The sequence below is a fragment of the Danio rerio genome, chromosome 4, assembly GCF_052040795.2.
Source record: "Danio rerio strain M-AB ecotype USA chromosome 4, GRCz13ab, whole genome shotgun sequence".
Classification (NCBI taxonomy): Eukaryota; Metazoa; Chordata; class Actinopteri; order Cypriniformes; family Danionidae; genus Danio; species Danio rerio.
The window spans coordinates 22003311-22030070 of NC_141024.2; the positions used below are offsets into that span (position 1 = coordinate 22003311).

A 26760-nucleotide genomic window follows, 5' to 3' on the forward strand; every position below is an offset into this window, starting at 1 on the left:
CATGCCTTTTGGCTCTGTCCTTTACTGAATAGAATCTGGACCAACATTTTTGACTAATACTCTGAGGCTTATAGCAGACCTTTTCTACCAGATACCAAACTTGCCATTCTTGGCTTCTCACAAAATTCTCCTTCTCCCCCTCAAACAAAGCCAGAGTCTTTAATGCAAGGCATGGTGGTGGTTAAAAGACTAGTCCTAATAACTGGAAATCACCTTGTTTTTTTGTCTCTTTTTCTTTTGGTTTTCTTTTTATATAGTATTTTGTATGTCTACAATATGAGCCAAAGTTTTTGTGTGTGTGTGTGTGTGTGTGTGTGTCTGTGTGTGTCTGTGTATATATATATATATATATATATATATATATATATATATATATATATATATATATATATATATATATATATATATATATATATATATATATATAAAAAACCTTAAAATAAAGTAATAATAAAAGAAATGAATGACGCTTTTATAAAACAATTTGACAGAGTATTGACCCTTTTACTGAGAAAGATTAATGACAAAATTACTTTGATTTACTGAAAACAGAAATCAGAAAAATATTGATGACACAATTATAACTATAATTATAAGCCTTATGGCAATCATGTTTATGACAGATTTATGAAAAGTTATGTTTGTCATGGTAGTCTCAAGCTATCATGCACAAAGGTTATAATGTGCTTATGTCAAGTTGTCATGACAAAAACATATTTAAGCAATGTCATCTTGACATTTAAGATGATATAACTGAGCAAATGATGCATAATAACAACGAAATTTTCATCCTCATTGATGACATCAGGAAGAGCTGCACAAATATTGCTTAAGCATTGATTACGCAATGTGTATATCACGTCGCAAGACATGCAATGATGAGTTAGGATTATAGATGACAAGAAACCACGGGCCAAAACACACATTTTAGTAGCACAGTTTCATAAAGATTAATTTATTGAATTATTTATATGGTGAAGACTATACAATGCTATTTTACATTTGATTATTTAATTTCTGCACTTGAAAACAGTTTCTCTCTCCAGGAAACCATAGAGCACTGTTCTAACTGTTTTTAATGTACACCATGATTTAGAAAAGTCAAGATTTTAAAACCACCAACATTTTCTACTTTACCTATCCCATCGGATCTTGTAAGATTTTTTATTAATTTATTTTTTATTTAAAAATTATTTTTTTTTTATTAAGGACAACAGTATCTCCAGCAGAAAAGGTTTTTAATTGTAAAGAATTTTAAATTGTAAGGAAATCTGTGTTTTTTTCAAAAGTCAGTGTTTCATTTGAATTATTCAGTGTAACCATCTTGTGTTAGCATGCTGCTAATCAATACAATCAATTTACCATAAAATAGTAGATACACAAACATTAAAAAGAAGAAACTTGTTAAATCTACTTTTAATACTTATTTACTCAACTTATAATCCATCTTATTTATTGAGCTTGTCACATTGCAACACAGAATCGCATTCTCTACTCCTGTACATAGGTAGATCCCAGGGCTTTGGAATAGGTTTGGGCTGAGCGATAAGCAATATCATACAGAGACTGCAATACATTTGTCAAAAACTATGATAAGCTGTGGAGATCTCATCTCAGAAATAAATGTGACAGCTAGTCAGTTGGTGCGACTGATAAGTTTACATGTTGTTTTTTTGTGTGTATTTCTTTGTGAATGAGGGTGTATGGTTTCATGACATGCATAATTTCATGCTTTAATGATACAGTTCTGTTGTCCTGAATATTAACATATTAACTGATTGTTGTTATATATATATATTTTTTTTTTTAATTACATTAAAAATATATGTTTAAACCGTTTTATCAAAAATCTTAATTAATTTATTTTATTAGACACTGGTTTGACATTCAATTTTGTATTAAAATGTAAGTTAGCGATATAAATGTAAAAGTAAACTTTTTCAGGAACAAATAAAATGAAATTGTTCTGTAATGTGACATGCAAGCAAATTAACTGAATTACCTCAAAACAATGAGAGCAAAGCTTTAGGGTTTCCATTCGAGATGAAACAAAAACAAAATCAAATAGAAACAAAAAAGAACTAAGAAAAATAAAATATGGCATTTACAATTAGGATGAGCAGATACAAATAAATGGTTTGTCTGAAGGTCAAACACAAACCCAGCTCCAACAGCAATGAAGTGAAGTCAGGAGGAGGACGGAAAAATGAAAAGCTGAAAGAAGAATGCAGAAGAAAGCCTTTAGGATCAATACGGACATGATGAAAATCCAGGATGAATATCCAATGAAAACTGGCTGTGTGACGGTTGTGCATCATTTACGGTTTGCAGACAGGACCGATAGAGCCGGCACAAAGAAGAATGCTTCACCAAAAAAATAAAGGAGCTTGGAAAACCAATTAACTGTGAATGAAAAGCTGGAAACTCTAAACAACTTAGGTCCTACTATCTAATATAATTAGGTTTACAGTAAAGCTGAAAGGGTGGGTTGAGTTACAGTAGGAAAGAAAATGAAACGGGAGGAAAAAAGAACATTCCTCAACTTTAATCTTGACGTCAATTATTTGAAGCAAGATAGTAGACTCGCTCCCTCTGGCCAACAACAACCCATCCAGAAAATCAACCCTGTCAATCATCAGAGAAACATGCCAATCAGAGGTGGATCACTAGACTGCCATTTCAATCTATGCTGGTTCAATTGAATAAAAGATGACGACAGGTCTTAAATCAACAATAATAATAGTCATTAGAGGAGGAAAAGGACAGGATAGTAACCCAGAAAACAGCCTTACCATTATTAGTCTGGATTGTTTAAAAGTAACCAAACCTACAAAAATACACTGAGCAAACCCTGACAAAACTACAGGTTGTATGACACTTTGGCTGTTTACATGTCAAAGATGTAGTTAAAAACTTGAGTTTTTCTATGTCAACATTTTAAAACTCATCTGCACTTACACTTACCTGTGAAATTGTTCAAAAATGTTGTATCATATATGCCAGGCCAGTATTGAATGCTGCCACATTGATAGTAAAGAGTATGTGACGACGTGCCATCAGCACCTCACAGCTCGTGTCTTTAATTTCAGTTTAGTTCAATTGTTAAATGCATTTCTGCTTGATCATTATGTGAAGTAAATCCACACTTTGCTGATAAAGCAATATTAAACACCACAATGATGTTTGTTTGCGCTTGACTTTAAAGGAATGGTCCACTACAATATCATATTTTAAACTTTAGTTGATATGTAATGTAGCTGTGTGACCATAATCAACATCTGTGAATGTAATATGCTCAAAGTTCAATGCAAAGGGAGACATGGGCTTTTACAGTGCTGGATTTGGCTAAAAACTCCTCAAAAACAGAGCAGCTGCAACCATAATGGACAAGGCTGTGGATTTTGAGTCACAACTTGTAAGTATTTTTATTTGCAAAAATGGACCAATTTCATGCACAGTTTCTAGTATTAACGATATGTTGTAGCAATGACCTAAACAAGGATGTAAACAATGGGAAATGCTGTTTGGCACTGTTAACAATTTAGCTACTAAGTCATATTTTTCAGTCAAACCGCTGTAAACACACACATTCTTCATCAGTGCTGTGGTGTCTCTCTATGCGTCCATTTTCCTAGCGTTATACATCTCAAATAACAATAATTTTCATGATTCGAAGAGCTTTAGACTTACACACATCAAAGTATTTTATTGCACTGTCGACACAATCCTGTAGGCAAGAATTTACCTGTCACTTGCCACCATAAACAGTGCTCTGCCTTGGGCGTGAACATTATCAACATTCCTGCACCTGATGCCACAGTTGTTTGGTTGTCAACATGCAGTTGACAGCACTATATTCTGAATGCAATGACTAAAATTCCCGGCACTGACAACTGCCACATCACTCTAGAAATCCTGCCGTGCTAAAGAAAATCTATGGTTGGAAAGGGAACAGGGACTCTGCTCCTCTTTGTTATCTTTGGACCCGTTTCTGATTTGGAAGACCTGGAGATTAGCAGGTGTTCACTAGAGATTTCACTAAGTCGACCCCAAAACCCCTCACGTCAACAGAGGTCTAAAGGATAACAGACAAGCCAAGGGAACAAAAACAAGACCCTGTGTCTTAAAGGTTAAACTAAGGCATGATCAAGCTGTTGACCAATCACACAGTGAGGTCTGATAAAAGTCAATGCCACCAACACTAAATCTAGTACAACATCTGGAGAACAACTTAAATCAGTGGGTTGAGAATTTGTAAAGCAAGCAGAACAAAAGCCAATAGCAGAGATCTTTTAGGATGCCTTAAATCTTATCCAAACTAGGTTTATAAAAGCTTCCTAGTTATAAAATTAGGCATTAAAATCCAGTTTAAGTGATATTAAAATGTGTTCATAGTATTCTGTTTTGTATATCACACAACATAAAAACTGTGCTATTAACAACCCAGCCAAATTTAAAATATGAAAATGACAAGTAACTAAAATAAGTCATCAAATGCTTTTGAAGTTTGAGGGTGTGCCTGCTGGTGGAACTGAACCCACACCTATTACAATCTGAACGGTGATGCTATAATACTGATGCCATCTCTAGGAACTTATCTCTAGCTTCATTTGTTTTAGTTTACACACCCATGCACGTTTTAGCACAGATACAGAACATTGTGCATCGGCATTGCAGTGAGTTGAAACATTCTCTTCTTCGAGGTGACTGTGACTCATTGTTGCTTAGCAATGGCAGATACTATGAGAATGCAAGCCTTGGTGTGCTTTGAAATAAAGATTAATCGCTACGGCTCGCATTTGCATGTGTTTTTAGATGCAAATTGGGAACGCTCTTATGTTTTTAATTTGTTTGCATTCTAATAGCTAGCAAAATGTAGACTGTAGTAACAAATGGTGACAGTAACTCAAAAACAAAGGAACCAGTGATGCTAAAATGCAGTATTTATAATAGTTTTAGGGGCGGGGCCAAAAAATTTTTTTTCAACTCCACATTTCAGTACTACACAATTCAGTATGTAGTAATGTGTGCAGTCTTTGTAATGTGTTTCAAGAATACATTTCTAATATTTATACAAGGTTTCTGCAGATTCCACCAAGTTAAATTTAAGACTTTTTAAGACATTTCTAACATCTTATACCGGGCTAAATGCTAAAGGTTTTTTAGAATATCTTAGTTAAAAAAGATTTTCACTTGCCCTAATAAAAAAAAATGAGGGCTGCAACTAACAATTATTTTAATAATCGATTAATCTGTCAATTTTTTTTCCATTATTCGATGAATCGAATTAAAAAAGCATTTTTTTCCAACCGTTTATTCAAAAAAGCTTATCCCTGAGCTGTTATAATAATAATAATAATAATAATAATAATAATAATAATAAACTAAGTAGTTTTGTCCTGTTTTCAATCCAAATATCTAAATACTTTTAAATCAAGATACATACTAGACACATAAAATAAGAAATGATGTCATGTTTTCTGAAAAAGAAAAAAAAAAACACCTCAAAATTAAGTGATTGCTTAAAACAAGTGCAATTATTTGCGTATTGGATAAGAAAAATAATCTTAATGAGATATAAACTCGGACAGAAGTTTTACCAGTTCACATAAACGTGCAAGTGATCGTGATCTATAACGTGAGATGGTCATCGCCATGTTTACTTGCGCCTGTGCATTTGCCTCATTCATTAAAAAAAGCAGAACACGCAGGATTTAGCAAGTGGCTGGTGAATATAGAGGAGAGTATATTAATCTTTACAGTTACTTTCACTATGTATATCTGATATGAATAAAACACATCAGCAAATTATATTTGAATGGATTGTTAGACTTCCTTGTGTTTTACAAACTCTAAATATTTTTTGTTTTACTAGTACTTGTGTGTATTTACATATCTATAACATAAATTAAGTATTAGGCGGTTAAAATGCTGCATAATTGTGATAATATAACACATCTTTCAGGTCCTCACTTCAAAACGGAACAAAAGCAGGATTCTGTAGTGTTTTACCCAGCTTAAAGGCCAGATTGGGTAGCTATACATGAACAAAGAAAAATTAAGACCTGTTAAAAAAAGATTTAAAACAACATTTCAGTAGATTCAAGACTTTCTAAGGCCTAAAACTTAGCTTTTGAGATTTAAGACATTTTAAGACTTTAAGACCCTGTGGATACCCTTTTTAAAATTCTCTTTACGCAGACTTTTACAGTATACATAGGCCTGTCAAAATAAGTCAGTTTTATTGTGTAATCTATTGTCATAAAACTATTGACACGTGTTATCATTGTAATTATAAGACCAATTTATGTCTTTGTTTATATAATGATGATACAACAGCATATATATAGTCATAAACACATTCAAGAGACAAAAACGACATGTAAATGTGATTTTAAAATGGCTTTAGAGTTATTCCTAAATTGTCAACTTTCTAAAAGTGGCCTGCAGATTCGGAACCAAGCTCATTTGGACGCCTTCTTCTAAACCTGTCAGTAATTTTCACCTTTTCTTCACATGTTAGTAAACATTGTTTTTAAGAGTTGAACCCTGAACTTGCTGACGCCTCCTATGGAGATTAGATGAGATGACAGAAGCTGCGCAATCAGCTCAAGTTTTAAAGACATTTCATTTTTATGTAAACATGAAGGGTGATATATATATTGCATCATGAAAAACGATTCATCTCTATATTGATCTAAGAACTAGTCACACAGCAGAAATGTGCAACAATGGGAATCTAAAAGTGTGTGGATGTTAAAGATGTGCCGAAAATTTATTGGCCAAAAATATGTTATGACATTAACAACTTATATCGAAATATATATTGTTATCGTTCAATATGGAAAATAATTATCGAGATTGCATTTTTGCCATTTCGCCCAGCTCTATGTCCATGTTTTGCATGACAAGTTGTTATATTGATTATTGTTACAGGCCTAAGTATACACTGGTATTTATTATTGGGAAGTTCATTTTCATAAACAATTTCCATGTTGGCAAGGCATTCACCTTTAATGAAGTTGGAGGAGAGAACGGCTGTAACTGCTGCCAAATTTGATTTGTTTTCTCACAGACTCTACATTACTAGTATTGTATTGATGTTAATTTTACTCACAACATATGCATATCAATAAAATATTAGATATTAGCTCAGACACACTCTCCCAGTTCAAAACCAGATTAAAGACCTATCTGTTTAGTAAAGCATACACTCAATGCATCACCTAGCGGGTTCCACACAGGCTTCTGCATCTTGCTTATATACACTATGAACAGCAGCTACGCTAATTATTCTCTTTATTCTCTATTTTTACCTGGGCATACTCATCCCGAGGTCCTCAGATTATGCGGAGTCACTGATTGGATCCAAAACCAGCGACGAGATGATCCCAAGGTTTCCATATCCGGGACCAGGCCATATCCTGAGCTGCTGCTGCGCTGATGGTCATGGGGAGTGGAGAACATGTGTCTGATTCCAGGGACAGACGAGTCTTCGCTGAGGCCATCTTCCAGCCTCCACCGCGGTGACTGAAGCTCTGCACAAGACTTTTGGCCAGCAGAGAAATTAAAATGGTCGTGCCCAACTGAGTCTGGTTCTCTCTAGTTTTTTTTTCTTCACTCCCATCAGGTGAAGTTTTTTTCCCTCTCCGCTGTCGCCACTGGCTCGCATGGTTCAGGATTGGTTGAGCTACGCATCGATGAATTTGCTCTTCAGTGTTTGAACTCTCAGTAATGATTAAATCACACTGAACTGAGCTAAACTGAACTGTACTGAACTTAAACACTAAAAACTGAACTACACTGTTCCAATTACTATGACCATTTATGTGAAGCTGCTTTGACACAATCTACATTGTAAAAGCGCTATACAAATAAAGCTGAATTGAATTGAAAAATATTAGTAAAGTCTTCCATATCTTTAAATTTTAATAGGAGTTTCCCATTCTTTCCAACAACAAACAATTTATGAGCTGGGCAGTAGGAAATCTGCGAAAGCACATGAAGACAGCATGAAGACTGGGTATTGCACAACTACTTCCAATGTCAAAATTAATTCTGAAAAAAGTACAGGTTCATCCTTCAGAAGGAGAGCCCTTTGAAAACACAACTTTCCTTTTGGACAATTCTTGGGTTTTAAAAGATCAAACTCTTGTGTCCGTGAGCTTTTGGTTGCACGTTTTCATTTGATGTTGTGTGTTTGCCGGTTACATTCCAAAGCGTCTCTGCTCTTGGTTTGCCTTTTGATGTGTCCACAGATGCTCTTCCTTAGAACAGATCCCCGGGGATCAAATTCGGCTTCCTTAAACACTGAGCTACAAGGTATGGAAGAAGTTGTGGACCTTAGAAATGATTCACATTCTTTAAGGCCTTTGCTCAACGAAAATCACAACAGCTCGCAAGCAGAGTCGAGACACAAATGCCATTTTGATGAAGGAAAGTCAACTTGAATCCTTAATTATAATCATGCTAAGGAATGTATACCGTGATGAAGGTCAAGTTATGTGACCGCTCTGCATATTTCTGCATTCTTCAAGGCTGTTACTCAGAAATGTGACTGAGAGAATAGGAGAAATGTTACGTTTTATGCCCTTCTAGCATTCAGTGTCATAGCTTGGCAACAATGCAAACATTTATTTGAGGTCAAAGTCTGAAGTGTATCCATGGAGATGCGGCACGAGGCAGCATACCGGAGAACTCATAACTATGATGACAAGCCTTGAGTTTACTGACAAGAATACAAAGCAATTTGAAGCCGTGCTCCCTTTGAAAACATGTCAACACAAGGCTGAGGTGTTCTGGTAGAAGCCAAACAATCGCTATGAAATTGTAAGATGTTCTTATCCCGTTCAGCGTGTTGATGTTCAGAGTTTTAAGTGGTTTTAAGGGCGCTGCAAAGTAGTTGCCAGGTTCTTGTAAGTGGCTGCTTATTGATTTGAGTCAAAATAACCCACAATAAAGTCTCTGTGGCCCCGTTTACACTTGGCATTACAGTATGATTGAGTGCTTTTTAATGAAGCTGTCACAAGATGGTGACACTAAATACACGTGCAAATAGGATCCAAACCTTTTTATCATGTATAAACCCATTCAACACAATAGCTTTTGTAGAGTAGAACATCATGATGTGCACAGCATTCAAACAGTCACATAAAATATGCATTGTTAGCTAGTGAGAGAATATTTAAAGGGCACCTATGATGAAAATCATCTTTTGTGAGCTGTTTGGACAGAACTGTGTGTAGGTATACTGTGTCCACAGTCATACTGGAGTGATAGAAAAAAAATAAGTCTCTTTTTTTATTTTTTGATGTTGAAATAAGATCCAAATCCCTCCCATTTTGAGGTCCACCACAACCTGACGTAAAGCAGTCCGCATTCCGAATGCGCCGCACATGACAGTTGGAAGTATCACACACCAGACATGTTTTGCATGTTATTTAAAACGAAACTATTCAAATGGTGCCCTGTGGCGTGGCAGAATAAGAACAGTGTCCCGATTCGTGGCTGGGCGCCGCGGACAGCCGCTGATTTGCGACGCTGGTGTGGATACACTGATAAAAAAGTAATTTTTCGAATTCTAAAACGCATTGCGCTGCGTGGCGTGACAGAGCGTCGCCGAGCAGCCCATTTAGTGTGCGACCCCCTCAAGAATGTTAGACTTAAATGAGGTTTATTTTGTGCATTAACATAACAGATATCCATCCAGCATTGTATATTAACCTTCATCCTGTCACATTTGCCTTGCAAAAACTGTGCAAAGCTAAACGCTTGTGCGCAAACTTAATAACGACATTGTATAAAAAGGCTTGAATTAACGCCACAACAAATACATAAAATAACTGTTGGGAGAGTTCTTATGATCCATTCACATGGGGCGTCAGCGTCAACGCTTGCCCTTCAAGTTGAATGGGTGACAAGTGTTGCCAAACTAAATTGACCTCAGCGCTGTATCAGCAGCGTTGCTCGCTGCAGTAGTTGGGGATTTCACAACTTTTCAAGAGTCAGTGTAAGCATCAGGCAATCAGATCGCTTTATGCAAATACCCAAGTTTAGACAGTAGCCAATTGTAGACTAATTTAATTGGCTGATGCTGCTATTATGATCGCGCCAGCCCCAGCTTCAGACACGTCCTCGGTCAAGCATTGATGCTGAAGCCCCATGTAAATGCACGCTTACTGTAGTAAGGGAGATTTGCTTCATTCTTGTCTGTCACTATGCTGTTTATGTGTGAGACGCAGCAGGAGAAGCTACACCCATTATAGCAATAGTGAGCTATCATTTTGGTTCTAACATGTGGAAACGGTGGGCAGTAAGAACTAGCTTATCGCTATTAAAGGCACAGGCAACAAAAACAGCTACAAAGTCAAAACAGCTCAAATTTCCAACATACACAAAGGTATAATAAATAATCTGATGAGCTGAAACTTTACAGACACATTCTGAAGACACAAAAGACTTGATTCTTGAAAAGGGGCTAAAATAGATGCCCTTTAATATTTGCTGTTTGCGGGTGCTTCCACATCTATGGATCATTTGATCCAGATCAAGAGCAAAAAAATATATACTTTGTAGCATTTTCAGCCATTTTGGTTACTTTTTACACCACATTGATTTTTTTGGTATGAACTAGATGAAACTAAACAATCATGTGACAGTCATGTGACAACATCCACATCACTTATCGGCCACATGGCAGATGTGTCACTGAACGCATTTCATTGACGGATTTTTTGATTTGTCAGAATTAATGTGCTGGAATATTCCTACAAAACTAATAAACACAAACAACAAGATGCTATTTAGCATGGAGAGATAAATGTGCTGAGTAAAGTCTAAATGGCATACATCTAAGGATACTTGCATCAATTTAGCATCATTTCTGTGACACTGTACAACAACAATTAATATATGTACATTAAAATTACTGTGAACTTTGGGTAGACATTAATAAAATACAATTTAATGGGCAATTAAACAAATATTGAAAAATAATACTGTAATTACTGTTTTTACATTACTGTGAAGGTTGGGCGTAGGCGTAGACTTCAATAAATACAATTAATGGATAATTTTATCAATAATTTTTATTAACTTCCATCCGCAGCTGTGTTCTTTCTAGTAACAACCACTGCACTGGCTGAATCGTATCCCTGGCTGGTCAATCTATATTATACAGTATAGTTAGTATGCATCATTTTAGATAAACTACATTTTTTAAATGGTAAAGCGCTGGAAAACATTGTCTCCCTTCGAGTGTTTATCAACAGCTGGTTTAGTCCAAAAAATTGCAGTACATTTCGTAGAGGAGTTGAGACCATTTTCTTACCACAAACTAACTGTTCAAGTGTTTGTTCGAAAGCATACCACTTTTTCAATCAGGTCTCAGTCCACTTGTTTGGCCCACTTTTGGTGGGCACTGGAATGTGAATGCTGCATTCACACCTGCCTGAATGAACCACACCAAAAACAAACTCAAGTGAGATTTAACCAAGCTAAGTGAAGCAGATTTGAAAGTTTAAGTGGGGTCTGAAGGCAAAAATGTACAAACTACAAAGCTCAATGATTCTAACACAAACCAATAAACAATAACCAATTTTGACACATTTTTTTAGTTAATGGTTATAGGCTGGTAAATATTTGGCGAGTGCAGTCCAATATGGATTCAGCTGGAAACAATAGGGTGTATTGTGATCTTAATTATAATGAAATTTTAATAGTAGTGTTTGCATATTTGTTTAATATAAAAGTCATTAATGCTTAATTGTTTTTTTGAAACATTTTATTGTGCACCAACTAACATATTCAAGGAGTTTTGTTGTGACCTAGAATACAGTTATCGGTGTGCCACACGTAAAACATTACACTTTTAAAAAGGAGGTTTTCAAAGTGATGGCAGAATGAATAAACCCCCAAATAACCTTTAGATATGATTTGTAGAACACCTAGATCAAATAAAGTCCTTATTCCACTATAAAGAACCTTCGATGGAGTAAAAAAGTTATTGTTAAAGGGCATATTTGTCATAAAAAGCAATAATAAAAATCGGTTTTATGTAAAGCATAGCTGTCCTCAACAACAGTGTGAGATATCCAACAGCACAAACAGCATGAGATGAATTACCACATACCAAAGTTTAACACAATACTGCATGACTGCTCATCTCTGAAGATAAGAACTACTTTAATACAGTCTGCGGTTTTTGCTTCTATAACAAACAAGTTTCCTGCATCAGGTGAAACTGATTTGAGATCCTGGAATAGCCGCCTATCAGCACTCTTTGCAGCACATGACAGAGCGAGAAAACACACACAGTGAGGGATGAGAGATGCAGGGAGAGAGATCAAAGGACGAAAGAAAGAAAAGAAAATAGAAAGCAAAGTTTGTCTTGTTGTGCAGTGGTGAATGTAAGCAGACAGGCTAATGCCTAATCACGCAGAGTGGCCTGGTTTTACCACTGACTCACAGCGAGCGCCCTGCTCAGAGGAATGTTCACAAACAACTATTTGCCAAATTCTGCTTGCTTTTATAATCATTGTTTCTGCTCACGCACAATCAAAGCTAACCGCCAGTTGTGTAAATAATCAGCATTGTGCGATAAAGTGTGAACAGATACCATAAAAAAAGTGCTGCCATCTCTCATATGTTGTTCTACACTTGTTTGTGGAAAGCACATGGAATAAACTGTTCCACATTGCTTCTTGTGAAATGCGTTTGTCTTCCTTATTGAATATGCAATGATAAAGTGAAAGTATTGTGCAAGTACGCTGATGACTTGCACTGCTGTTTGTTCAAATTACTTACATAAAATAGAAAATGTAAAAACTAAAACGTTAATCCCTTCATGTTGTCCCAAAACAAATTGGTTGTGAAACCCAGCACTTTTTACATTGTAGCTAGGTCTTTATTAATATTTCAACCTGATGTATTTATATTGTTGTAGTTTGCCGTTATAAAAATAATAAAGTACACTATCAAAAAAATTACCTGTTCTGGTAAGAAGTTTCTTGTTCTTATAATTATTTATTTTTTAAATAAATAATATAAACTAAAACAATAATAAAAAATTATTTATAAAATAAAATTAATTATTATTTTCATTTGAAATGAATTAATGTCTTAAATCATTTTTTAAACTGCTATTCATTGATGTGAACCTTGAATTTTCAGCGTTCAATCTCAAGTGATCCTTTAGAAACCCTAATAATTAGTAAAAGTCACTTAAAATGTCTTACTTGATGAGGAATTTGTGATATATATGTGCACAATATTGTATATTAAGTTTGTAAAAACTGCATTTAGAATATATATTTTTGTACAATTTATGCCTCACATGAAAATAAAAGCATTGTTGCAGAAAAATTGCACACACATAATGTTGTTGATTTGCTTGGCTTATCATTCCCATATTTTCTAACTGCATGCTTTTTTAAAAAAAATTAATTATGTGCTCTTTGCATTTTACAAAATTACAACAAACTATAGAAAAAAAACAATATGATAAAACAATAATACATATAAAATACAATACTTAAAAAATAGGTTAGTATGAAACAACAAGTACACAACAGTGCACAGTGACAAATGCACACAAAAGCTAAATATAATTTAGCTGATCAGGTACTGCATAAAGTATTATTATCAATTATTACATTATAAAGTAACATTGTTCTTATATTGCCAGAATAAAATGATAATATTTTGGGCACACTATTAAAGACACTGTAGATTATGACTAGTAAATATCAGTTACACTCAATCTTTAATTACTATGTCATTGGTTATGCTTGCATTTCTTAAATTTCTTTTTAAATGCAAGTAGATAAAGAACATAAAATAAGCTGTCCCCCCACAATAAATAAGAATCCTGTAGTCTCATTTTAAATAAGTAGTTTGAACAAGCGGAAAAGGTCATTTTTTGTGGGGGTTTTTTTACATAAAGTTTGGCAAACTACAACTTCACAGTAGCTTCCCCAACACTGGTGGCTTATCTCAACAGGGGTTATACAACAGTTTCTTTCCTCTTTTGAACTCTGCCCACTGATACTAAAGGCTTCAAATATTGAACTAAGAAGCAACCGCTCTTGTACAAAGACAAATATTGTAGATAAGAGCGAGCCTACGCACAGAGGAAGCACCAGGTCATTTAGTTCATTCTCTATGTGGTGTCTGGTGCATGTTAATAAGTGACGACTTCATTTAGAGCGATGCGTCACTGCACCGCTGACAAAGCGCTGAGATATTTCACAACCAAACAAAAAGAGCAAGTCTAAACACACAATCCTGGAAGGGGTTATTTATAGTGTCTGTACCAATAAGGAAAAGGGGTGAACGCATGACTGTCACAATCAACCGGCTATTTAAATCATGTGCACCTACCGTGACCATTCTTACAAATCCAAATGTAAAAGATGGCACCATTATTATATCTGCACCATAATGACATGCAACTGAATTGATTGTGGTTTGCAGACTACAATGGCAATGCCTGTCAAGTATCATAAACATAGAAGCAGTGTTACCCCTAGGTTTATGAGAACAGGGGTTGTGGGGCGGTGTTTTCTTGCTAACTAGAATGACAGATTATATGGAATCTTTTCTTAAAGTTTGCAAAATATCTGTCTCTTATTGGGAGATTTAGAGCAATAAATTATACTTTTATGTATTCTAGTCTGTACTAGTCTTACATTCTGTCCTGGAAATATAAATCCTTTATACCAAACTTCTAAAATGAGCAACGTTTTTTCAGTATTCTCACCATGAATCAGATGGGACGTTATAGAAAAAAAGTATCAAGCAGCCAAAAAATAAAACCTTTTTCTGTCATGTTTAATCCAGATTAAAATGAAACAAATGTTTGAAAATAAATATTAACTAGTTGTTAGATGCTATTTGAAGATGTTGATGGAAAGATTCTATTGCGTGATTCTAGATTCTGTGTGTGTGCGTACATGCATGCATGCATGAAAGAGGGACAGAAAGAAAGAGACAAAGTATACTTATGATGACAGATGTGCATCTATGCTATCTGTTAAATATTTGCAATTGATTCAAGGCAATTACCCTAGTTCAGTCTTTTGGATGAATAGTGTTGCAATGACACTGGCCACACACTGGACACAAAGTGTGGTACCATGCCTAAAAGTGGGATTCATTAACTTATTCTCCGGGCTCAGAAGATGTTTTTTTTTTTATTCCATCTGGTTGACGCAACATATTTTACAACATAAATTTCACTGCATGTGCAATACAAAGAGCAGACAGAAATGACAAGCCATCGTATTAGGGTTGTAACAATATACCGGTATGACGGTTTACCACGATTTGAACATGCACGATTATCATACCATGAACAATTGCATATCAACGGTTTTAACCCTTAAAGACCGAGACAGCCGCGGCTAAAAATATGTATTGCTCTTAAATGTTTAATAACTTTTGATCCGCTGATCCGATTCATACAATTCAAAGATTGGCATAAAGAAGAGAATCTCAGCTTTCCAGTGCTGTATCACATAACATTCGGACTTTCAGAGGCTCTGGAATCAGTGCGGTTACGTCATCAACATTTGACAACGCTGATTTGACAAAGAAACGCTCGTCACTGTGTCTCCGGACAAATCAGACATGATACATTGATGCATTGTCCCTCCTCCATGCCCAGATTGGTTCAAACTCGCTATATCACAACCAATAAGCATAGGTTTCGCTTTTGTTTGTGGACCAAGCTTTTTGAACAACACGAAATGAGAGATAGGCATACATTTATGCGCGGCTAAATAAAACGCAAAAAAAAAAAAAGTTTTGCATGAAATAATTCTCATACTAAGTACTTTTGCATGCACAGCAGCATAGAAACATGACAAAACAGTGACACAGCAAAGACGAACTGCTGCTCTTGCTGTTTTCAAAAGACGCAAATGAAGATGCAGCTGTTTGTCTGCATTGCAGACAACCATATCCATATCCATAGACAACCATATCCATGCTGGCACATAAAACCTAAGGATGTTCCATATTGAATCTAGTTTCGTTATGTAACTATTTATAGTATAGTAAATATTTATATCTATTTTTTACTGAGGATTTGCACCATGTTTATTTGGACTTTATTTGGACTTTGACACATTATTTATTATTTTCTTATTTTTATTTGTTCATTGTAAGTGGTGTTGTTTATAGTAACTAAAAATATATTATTTGGAAAAAGTCAAATTTGCTTCACTGTTCTATTATTTTGTAACATTTGTAACATACCGTATACCGCAAAACCGTCAAACCGTGGTATTGTTTTAGACGATTATCATACCGTGAAAAATTCATACCGTTACAACCCTACATCGTATAAATAAGGTAACATGAAATGGTTTTGTTTGATTAATAAATGAGCAAAGAATAGATCTGTTCTGTATGAAAGAATAGTCAAATATATATAAAGAAAAAAAATCTTCAAGTAGGAAGGGGATGGCATTTGGGGAAGGGGGTATATGCTTCCCCGAACACCTTAGTTGGAGAAATGCAAAGGGCGTACCTAAAAACATTGCAAAGGAAGAGAAGAGCTCCCACTCAGCATAGTGGACATTGTTTAAGTTATATCATTTTGTATTGTTTGTTTGGGATGCAGTGACACGCAGTCAAATATTTCGCAGAACAGATCCACAACTTTTGACGCTCATCAATTATCACAAAATCCTCATGCTGCACGTATTAGGTGGTTTCTATAAGGTTGACATGCAATAAGAGGTTTGTATCCATAATAAATAATGACAGTTTGTTCAATGATAAGTAAGAATGATTAATAAATCCATATAAAACAGCATTAAAAGTAGTTTCAGTTTCGAGCTCAGGCGCGCTTTGCACTCACACCACAAGAGTACCGTGCCAAAACCCAACCAAACTGTGCTGACACACCTCAAAGTAACGTTCATATCAATATGGTTTGAGGCCACACGTGCACATTCTGCGCGAAAACACTCCAAGGTAGCACATAAATTCCAATTGCACAAATTAGCGCATGCGCAAAATAAGTGATTCACTTCATGAGTCATACAAAAGATTTGTTTAAAATGAACAAATCGTTTAAGAATGACCCATCACTGACGCGACATAGAGGAACATGCAGTGCCAGTGTTATATTAAAATCTTACTCCTGGATAACTCTCGAGTAACCATTTATGGGAAAATACCGGATATATATAATTATATATATCGTAAACCGTCATTCCTCCTAAAAGTACTAGGATACGATATTTTGCCCATATCACCCAGCCCTATAAGGAAGTGCATACATTTTCAACTGCAAGTGAGTCTGTGTCATGCTTGAAAAGACAGGACAGTTAAAAGAGAAAAAGTGAAATGAAATATAAGGTGAAAGGGGCAATCCTCAGAGTCTTGGTCTCACTGTATTCCAGCTCTCCGATTATTGTGCTGATGTAGTCTGACATGAAATAAATGTAGAACATCATGTTTGGACTGTTTTCTGGTATATTAACAAGGAGTGACACCTAAGAGAGAGACCAAGGCTCAAAGAAAGACCCTAGTGTGTAAAGTGAGACCCTACCTGTTTTCAAACTTTCCCCTCTTAATTCCCTCTCAATGGCATTACACCTCTGGTCAAGAATGTGGTGTAGCCTCTAATCACAAATATCAGTGGTAACAAATAAATGCAGGAATTTCCCTTGTTGAAAGGATTACCAAAAATACTCTTCTATGCTTGGTATATAGCCTGGAATGCTCCAGAACAAAGGGAGAAAAGAGTGAAGGGCTGAGCTAATAACAGGTTGCTTACCTTGCTTGCCCGTGACTAAATCTCAAAGGTATTTGTGGTGTGTATGTGACCTTGTTTGGAAAAAGTGGTGACCGTAAAACATGCCACATGCTTGTTTAAGCAGCAAAGTCTCATTCCAGGCAGCAGACCGTTGCCAACCACGCCAAATGTTAAATGCTCGTAAAACTGCAAAACCAAATTTTTATGTTTGACATTAAACAACAGCATTTAACCGAGGTGCCAATCTTATGACATTTAACAACAGTTCAGTGACCGCTAGCAATAAGTGGATAAACAACCGCAGGTTTCCGCAAGTTTTAAAAGAAAGTAGTGCACTAAAAGTAGTATTTCCACTTCCTCTATAGTCTTGGTTTGAGTCTTTGGTTAGTTCATCCAAAGATTTTAATGATTTTAAACAATAATAAAATCATTAAAATAATAAATTATATAATCTAAATAGATTTAGATTTTATTAATATATAATGATAATGGTATTAATTACTCACCAACATGTCAGTCGTCTTCTCCTTCATTCTCCATAGATAGCATTAGTCCCAACTCATTCAAATTCCAGAAAAATAGCAAAAAACCTCCTTAAAACAGACCACATCCCTTGAGTGGTTTAATCAGAATGTTATTACGCAATAGGAATCATTTTGTGTGCACATAAACAACTTTATTCAAAAGTCTATTTTTCTCAGTGTCAGTTTAAGCTCATGTAGTTGTCATGCTAAGTTGTCTGCTGACCTATAACCTGAGCAAGCATCAGTGCAAAGAGCTTGTCAGCGTGCACAATATACTGACACTGTAGGGAAGGAACAGTTGAATAGTCATTATTTTTGCTTTAAAGTATTCTAAAGTATTCTTGTAGCTTGATAATATTCTGATTGGACCACTGAAATATGATGTGCTTTGAGGATGTGTTTTGGTATTTTTGGAGGATGAGTGAGCTCTCAGATTTAATATCTTAAAGTGTGTTTCAAAAGTGAATAAATGTCTCTGAGGTTTGGAATGGCACAAGTAATTAATAACAAAGTTTTCATTTTTGGGTGAACCACCACTTTACCCAGACCCCACAAGTCACTAGCAGCAAAAGATAAGAAGCATTAAGGTCTGTTTTTCATCACACTACTGCTCTCAGTGCCAAATGTTTTCCAGTTGGTCTGGTTTCCTTTCCTAAATGTCAGATATACAGCAAATTCTCATAGGCTTCACAATGTAAACAGTCAGGTATGATCTCTTTCAACGTTGCAGTTTATGTAGGCCACGGCCAGCTTCAGGTTCGTCCTATGGAGAGTGAAAAATGGCCTGGCTCATCGCCAACAGAAAGTCCTTCAGCAAGAAACCATCATAAATATTTATTTTTCAGAGTAGCGAATTTCATCCAAATGGGACACAATATAAAATGATCCCCCTTGCTGATGGACAGCCACATCCAGGTTTATCCAGGAACAGTTCTGCAGCACAAACTCAAGCATAAAGGTTTTTCTCAGCACATTTTCAAGATGAGAATGTCGTTGTTTATGCGGGATTTGGAATTTGAAATGGAAAACCGCCAGGGAGCCCGGACATGGAGGCTTTTATCTCCTGACGGGTCGAGAGGATTTTGAGACTCAGCCAGATGTCAAACAATAGCATTCGCGTTTATTAGAGCTGCACTGACCTAAACACTCTGAAATTAAAACAAACTTTCCAGCCACACTAGCTAAACATAAGGTCCAAGGAAACATTTTTCAAATGTTCTGGCGGATGATATGAACTTTCAGATCTGTAATACTAAACAAACACGTTATGGATTAAAGTTACAATGAGATACACACATATACAGATGGCTGAAGTCTGATACAAAGTGTTTGCAATGGTTTGCAAAGTCTGCAGTAATACATTACTGACCAATTACACTTTAAAAGTGGTTAGTTGATTTTACTGGGTAAACCTGTTGTTTCAAAGTGATTATTTAAATGATTATTGTTTTTCTTTATATTGTGTTTTGTGTGTCTACGGTACGAGCCAATGTTTGTTCATGTTCTTTGTGTGTGTATACACAGTTGAAGTCAGAAATATTAGCCCCCCATTTTTTTTTCTTTTTTAAATATTTTCCAATTAATTTAACAGAGCAGGGAAATTTTCACCGTATAACTGATAATATTTTTTCTTCTGGAGTAAGTCTTATTTGATTTATTTCAGCAAGAATGAAAGCAGTTTTTAATTTTTTTAAAAGCATTTTAAGGTCAATATGATTAGCCCCTTTAAGCATTTTTTTTTTTTTTTTGATAGTCTACAGAGCAAACCATTGTAATTCAATAACTTGCCTAATTACCCTAACCTGCCTAGTTACCCTAATTAACCTAGTTAAGCCTTTAAATGTCACTTTAAGCTGCATAGAAGTGTTTTGAAAAATATGTAGTAAAATATTATTTACTGTCATTATGGCAAAGAAAAAATTATTTATTATTAGAAATGTTGACTGTTTTTCATCACACTACGGCTCTCAGTACCAAACTTATTCCTGTTTGTCTAGTAAACCTGTTGCTTTTAATGCAACTAGTTGACTTTGCTTTTAAAAAAGTGAGTAAACCTGTCACTTACGGCTGGGCAATTTGGCCTAAAGTCAAAATCTCGCTTAATTGAATATTTTAACTTTATTACGATTAATGAACAATTATTTTATTTTTAATTTTTTTTAGCCCTCACTGCCTTCACTGACAAGTCTTGTATAGTAAAAATGTTCACATATTACAAGTGAGAGATTTCTGAATGAAGTTTGCATTACTTGATTTTAAAATAACTCAAGAAAACATACACCATCTATTATCTTTGAAAATAAACACACTTAGCCTAAAATGAACATTGACTTTTTTTTCTAATAAAAAAGCGAAAATAAATACTTTTGGAAACAAAATAATCTTTTTTTAATGTTTTTCATATAAAAAGCAGTATTTTTTCTAAATAAAATAACTCTTCCATAGCCTGTAAATATTATTTTAAACAGAGTATTTCTTGCATATTCTGTAAACAAATATTTTCACGTAAATAATATTTTTAATGTAATGGAAAATATGCCGTCTCAAGGCATCTCTGGCGCAGCTTCCAACTGTCGTTAATGTAGTGCAAAGTAAGGCTCAATAATGGGTCCATCAGCTTGTGCTAAGCATCATCGTGAGAGGTGCACGTCAGCCATAGCAAGGGGTATGAAACTGTGCAAAAGCTGCGCCGGACCAAACGCAGGTACTTGACGCAGACAAATAAACCAGCCTTTAAGGAGTGGGGTCACATGACTCCACAAACAGTAGGGAAAATAATTGAAAAATTGACCTAGAAAAATTTGATTTTAGTTTTTGAACCCCAGCCCTACTGTTGCTTTTAAAGTTTTTAGTCAACCAAAATAGTCAGTAAATCTGGTGCCTTAAAATCCTTAAGTAAATGAGCTGTGCATAAATATAAAAATTAGGTCAACTTCACAGTTCCAACAGGTTTACTCACTTTAAGTAAAGTCAACTTGTCGCTTTAAGGGCAATGAGTTAGTCCATTTTTAAGGCTAACAACCGCTTTTTACAGTGTACTCGCTTACAGGCAGCTTTATAAAAAGTTATTGACCCCTCATTATTATGACAGTGGGAAACCAAGTTTAGGTTTCGGACGGAGAACTGTAACTCCACAAGAGTCTGAAAACTCACAGCAAGCTCCTAAATGCACACGGTCAAACAATGAGCCCTCTAAATCTGAAGCCGCGGCAGGAAGTACAGGGAAACAACCTCTGGAAAGTCCAAATGTCTGCTTTACCGCATATCCTTTCTCAAAGCTGGTTAAGGAAGGATATTTGGCACATTCTCACTAAATCAAGCAGACACTAAACCTGCTTGATATGTCCAAAAGGTGTGAGATATACTGCTGGACATCACAGTTTCAGGTGATGGGACCCTTAAGTTCAACACATTTAGACAGGATGTCATAGCCGTTAACCATCTTTACACTAGTATGCCCTCCCTCACTTATAATAACTTCAGCTCCAGACAGAATAATGTCAAAACAATAAACTATTTACCCAGCTCTACATTCGTGCAGAGAGACACTGGGGCATGAGTGTGTATACTTGCTCTCAAAGACACCCTAACATTAAGTCTTGGCCTGCCCCCTACTTCCCAAACTACTTTACCTTGGCACAGTGCGAGGGGCTAATGACAGGATATCTCCAGCCAAAGCAGACATACTGGTCAGCCTCCAACAGCAACTATCCGCAGGGCAGTGGAGCTGGGTGGTAGACATTCACATTGGCATATGCACTAACAAGCCTCCCACTGCTCATGCAGGGGAATGTGACGGGTTGAAAGGTGAGAGATAACGGTGACAGATTTGGAGGCTAATTGTTATGGTGAACCGATCTGCTAATGAAGTGTTTTTAACTAGAGGAACAGCCGTACCGTGTTCTCCATCAGCTCCATCCCATGATCTACAACGTAACTCAGCAACTCACAGTCATTATAAATCATGAAATGGAGAAAATATGTATAATGTGATCCCAATCTGTTAGTCATCAGACTTGTTGCCTTCTAGTCTTGATTTATAGGAGTGTTGTTTGGAGGAGAACATGCATTAAACAGATATTTCACCAAGATTACATAATGTAGGTATGCGAGTTCACTCATTAAGTGACATTTAACGATGGACTTCACAGTTAAGTTATATAAATTGGCCAGAGTTGAGCCTAGATAAGCAAATCTGGTTGTAATAATGTCAGTTTTAGACAAAATTACCAACAAATTACTTAGAAAAAAAAAAAGTTCTGTGGTATTTGGACACTGATTATGATTTGTTTTAGGCACGTAGGATGGTTAGTAGACGTAAGATTGCAAATATGGCTGTAATAATGCAAGCAAGCTTGTATACTTTAGTTACTAAACATATTTAGAACACTTTCAGTAAGCAAATATGGTTGCAACTCAGGATATGGGCCTTCGCCATGACAATAATATGATTTCTGTGTTTATTTTTGTTGTTGTTCTTATCATACTTTTGGCAAATTCATGCAGCCAATAAAAAGAGGCATGATGGTTTTATCTTGTATTCCTTACTGTACACGTAAATATGGCACATTATATACTAAGACAATGCGGCTTCTTTTTAAACTAACATGATGGTAACAACATTGCATTCTTCGAAGAGCATGCAAATACATTGCATATTAATATTTTCAGTAACAGAGGCTTTATATTCACACATTCATCCACTTGTGACACACTCCCTACATTGTTTACTATGGCACTTTGAATATTTGGTCTAAAATAACCTTGCAAGTATGACTTGAAAACAACATTTACACAGTTTATTTGACTGTGAACAATGTTGTACTTTGATAGTCACTAGCTGCTAATATGATTTTGCTATTTAGAGTTTACAAATAAAAATTTCATAAAATTATATTATTAAGGAGAAAGTCTGAATTTGCGAATAAAAGAACAACTTTACTTCTATTATTCAGTACCAAAGTTTACATCAAAGTATCCTAAGCAAGTATTAATTACCAAGAACAGACAGAAAGACAGACAGACAGACAGACAGACAGACAGACAGACAGACAGACAGACAGACAGACAGACAGATAGATAGATAGATAGATAGATAGATAGATAGATAGATAGATAGATAGATAGATAGATAGATAGATGACGTAAATAAGCACCTGATTATTGTTTACCTTGCCATGGTTAAAATGGTAAAAACATGCTTTTAATTCTAGTTACAAAATATAAAGCAGTACTTTGTTTGTTGACATTACGCCATTGGTAACACCATTTGAAAACTAGCATAATGGCATGTTTTAAAGGCATGTAAATAAAGCTTCATGTATAGCAGGGCTCACTATTAATATATAAAAAGATTAATAGAACAGAAGGTATTTACACTTTTTGTGCAATGTATATTTGTTAAAATGCATGTTTTACACAATCTATAAAATGTCTAGATCTGGAAACAACTTAAACAAGCACCATGTTATTATTTTGTTTTGAAAGTGTAGCAACCATTAAAAACAATGTCTATGACAGCTGTTGTAATAAGCAGCATTTTAGTAGGCTTCTGCTATTGCCTTGGTGAAAAGGTAAACTTTAAAGCAAGTGAACTGACCTCGTTGGACGGTATGCTGACAACACCTGTTGACCTCCTCTTCTCTCTTAACTTCCTCTTCTCGATCTGTCCTTTGCCCTTTCTGGCGCTGGGTCCCGAGCTCTTCTTCTCTTTGCTCTTGCTGTGTGTGGGACTCTCCTTATCACTGTCATCCACACCGGCGGGGCTCGGGCTATCCGCCTGCGGGACTGCGCTCACTTTCTCCGGCGTCTTCTTCAAGTTTCCCCCGGGCGGCTCGGATGTCTTGGGCTCGTCCTTCAGAGCGGATGAAGAGGAGGACCGAGCCACCGGATAAGAGGGCGCAGAGGAGACGCAGTTCACCGAGCTGCTGCCGTTGTTGTTTAACTCCGTGGTTCTGCCGGTGGCGGCGGCGATATCTCCAAGCATCTTTGCTCTCATCTTTTCACGCTTTGCTTTCCATTCCTCCAGAAAGTCTGTCGCGCTGTTAGATTTAAATCCTCCTGTTGCCATGATTTGCTTTCTCGCAAACGTCTCGTGTGAATCACTTTGTAAACACAGACAAGAGTACACGCACTTTTTTGTTCAGATCCGCGACATTCCTCAGAAGTCTTTCAAAATAATCACAAAGACTTTAAAGTTGTCCAAAACTGCGATGAAGTCGCTTCAGAGCAGCGTAAAGCTGTCAGAAAAGTATTGTTTTGAAGGAAAGTGTCCGGTAAAGCTCACCTGCGCGCGCAGGAACAGTCGTCAAGAGTTCAGGTGAACTGGTGGAATGAACTGGATTAGTTGCAGGCGCGCTCAAACGCCGAGTCCTGCCCCCGTTTCCGAAAGCTTACGTAAATTAACGGAAACAGCCGACAGCCTTTTGATAGCGAGCTGATGCTGCTAGGCAAACTTTTTTTAGGATTATATTATATTATATTATATTATATTATATTATATTATATTATATTATATTATATTATATTATATTATATTATATTATATTATATTATATTATATTATTGCTACAGTGTTAATGAAATAGGTAATGAGATATATGATATTATTTGTTTAACAGACAGACAGACAGACAGACAGACAGACAGACAGACAGACAGACAGACAGACAGACAGACAGACAGACAGACAGACAGACAGATAGATAGATAGATAGATAGATAGATAGATAGATAGATAGATAGATAGATAGATAGATAGATAGATAGATAGATAGATAGATAGATAGATAGAATAAGCATCTGAATATGTTTTATATTTTAGTTACAAATATATAAAAGTGGTAATATGTTTGTTGACATGTCATTGATAATACCATTAAAATCTAGCATAGGCTAGTGAATCCTTTTTTAGTAATTGCATGCTTGAAGGCATCTATACATCTATAAATGACCATAAAAAGCTACTGCTACTGACACTTAAGCATTTTAAAACTATTTAATGGAAGGATGGACATGACAGATAGATACAAATTGGGAACTAAGGTGGTAAAAATGCACAGATTTAAAATGGTAACATGATAATGCCATGTTTCTGTGCTTAATTAAAAAAAAAAAAAACTTGCCTAACCATGTGGTTGTGTCAGTATTTGTTTAGTAGCACTTTAGCATTTAGCATCTTTGTAATGAATGGATAGATGAATGAATGGACTGTAAATAAGGACAGACAGACAGACAGACAGACAGACAGACAGACAGACAGACAGACAGACAGACAGACAGACAGACAGACAGACAGACAGACAGATAGATAGATAGATAGATAGATAGATAGATAGATAGATAGATAGATAGATAGATAGATAGATAGATAGATAGATAGATAGATAGATATTTCTCCGGTGCTGAGACATCAGACAATGTGTATGAGAGATGAATCTGCCTGTTCTCCCACAGGTCCTGTGAGAGCATGAGTCACTTGTTTCACAGACTTTGGCTGTTTGTGACCTCAAGACTCTCACAGATGATAAACCTCAGAGTGTTAGATAACAGAAGTGCACACAGAGTCACGCATCTGACTTTCACAATCTCTGTCAAGCCATCAAATCATCTGAAAATTGGTATTTACACATTTTTGACACGTACTAAGATATATCACAATGTCCAGAATCCTCTCTGAGGGGAAGCTGATGTTTAAAATCAATCAGAGAAAAAAAACACATAAATATACTCCTTTTTCTGGAATGCTTTAAGCAATGTATGTTGAGTAACACATAGGACAATGATCATTTTATGTTGCCAAACAGCAAGAAGGTCGCTGGTTCGAGTCCCAACTGGGCTTGGACTAGAAGGCATTTCTATGTGAAGTTTGCATGTTCTCCCCATGTCTGCATGGATTTCCTCCAGTTGCTCCGGTTTCCCCCACAGTCCAAAGGCATGCGCTATAGGTGAATTAAATAAACTAAATTGCCTGTAGTGTGTGAATGAGAGAGAGTGTGTGTGTGTTTCCCGTGTTGCAGCATGGAAGAACATCTGCAGTGTAAAGTAGCAATAGGCGAGTTCATTGGCACAGAGTAATTGGCAGCCCATTCCACTGTGGCGACTCCTGATAAAGCAGGGGATAAGCTGAAGAAAACTAAGTGGGTGAGAGTAATTTTTCCAGTACCTGAAGCATTAGCGAATGAAGGAATCACTCCCACTCCTCATCATTCCCGAGTCACATTAATGATTTGTTCAATTCAGTTAAGATATGGATTCAATTTAGGAAGCACACAGGCCTTCTATTCTTTCTCATATTTTTTAAAACCACTAATATGGACGAGGCATTCTGAATATGGCTTATAAAGTGCATAAAGAAGAATGATGATCTTTATGAAAATTGTATTTTTAGCTGATTGAAAAACTGTCCACTTATTCAGTAATATAAGGATGCAGAATTGCACATAAAACTAAGGCAAGCAGTCTCGGACA

General features: G+C 35.9%; 1 protein-coding gene across 2 annotated transcripts in view; it reads right to left on the reverse strand.

The window, feature by feature from the left end:
- pawr (PRKC, apoptosis, WT1, regulator) overlaps positions 1-24625 on the reverse strand; it is a 144194-nt gene extending 119569 nt beyond the window's left edge. For both annotated transcript variants that reach the window (XR_015481938.1, NM_001006015.2), the window contains exon 1: positions 23891-24625. Coding sequence is in view for 1 of the 2 variants with exons in the window: in NM_001006015.2 (NP_001006015.1) it covers positions 23891-24361 (471 nt within the window). In the remaining variant the exon portion in view is untranslated. The remainder of the gene's footprint in view (positions 1-23890) is intronic.
- Between the last annotated feature and the right edge of the window lie 2135 nt (positions 24626-26760).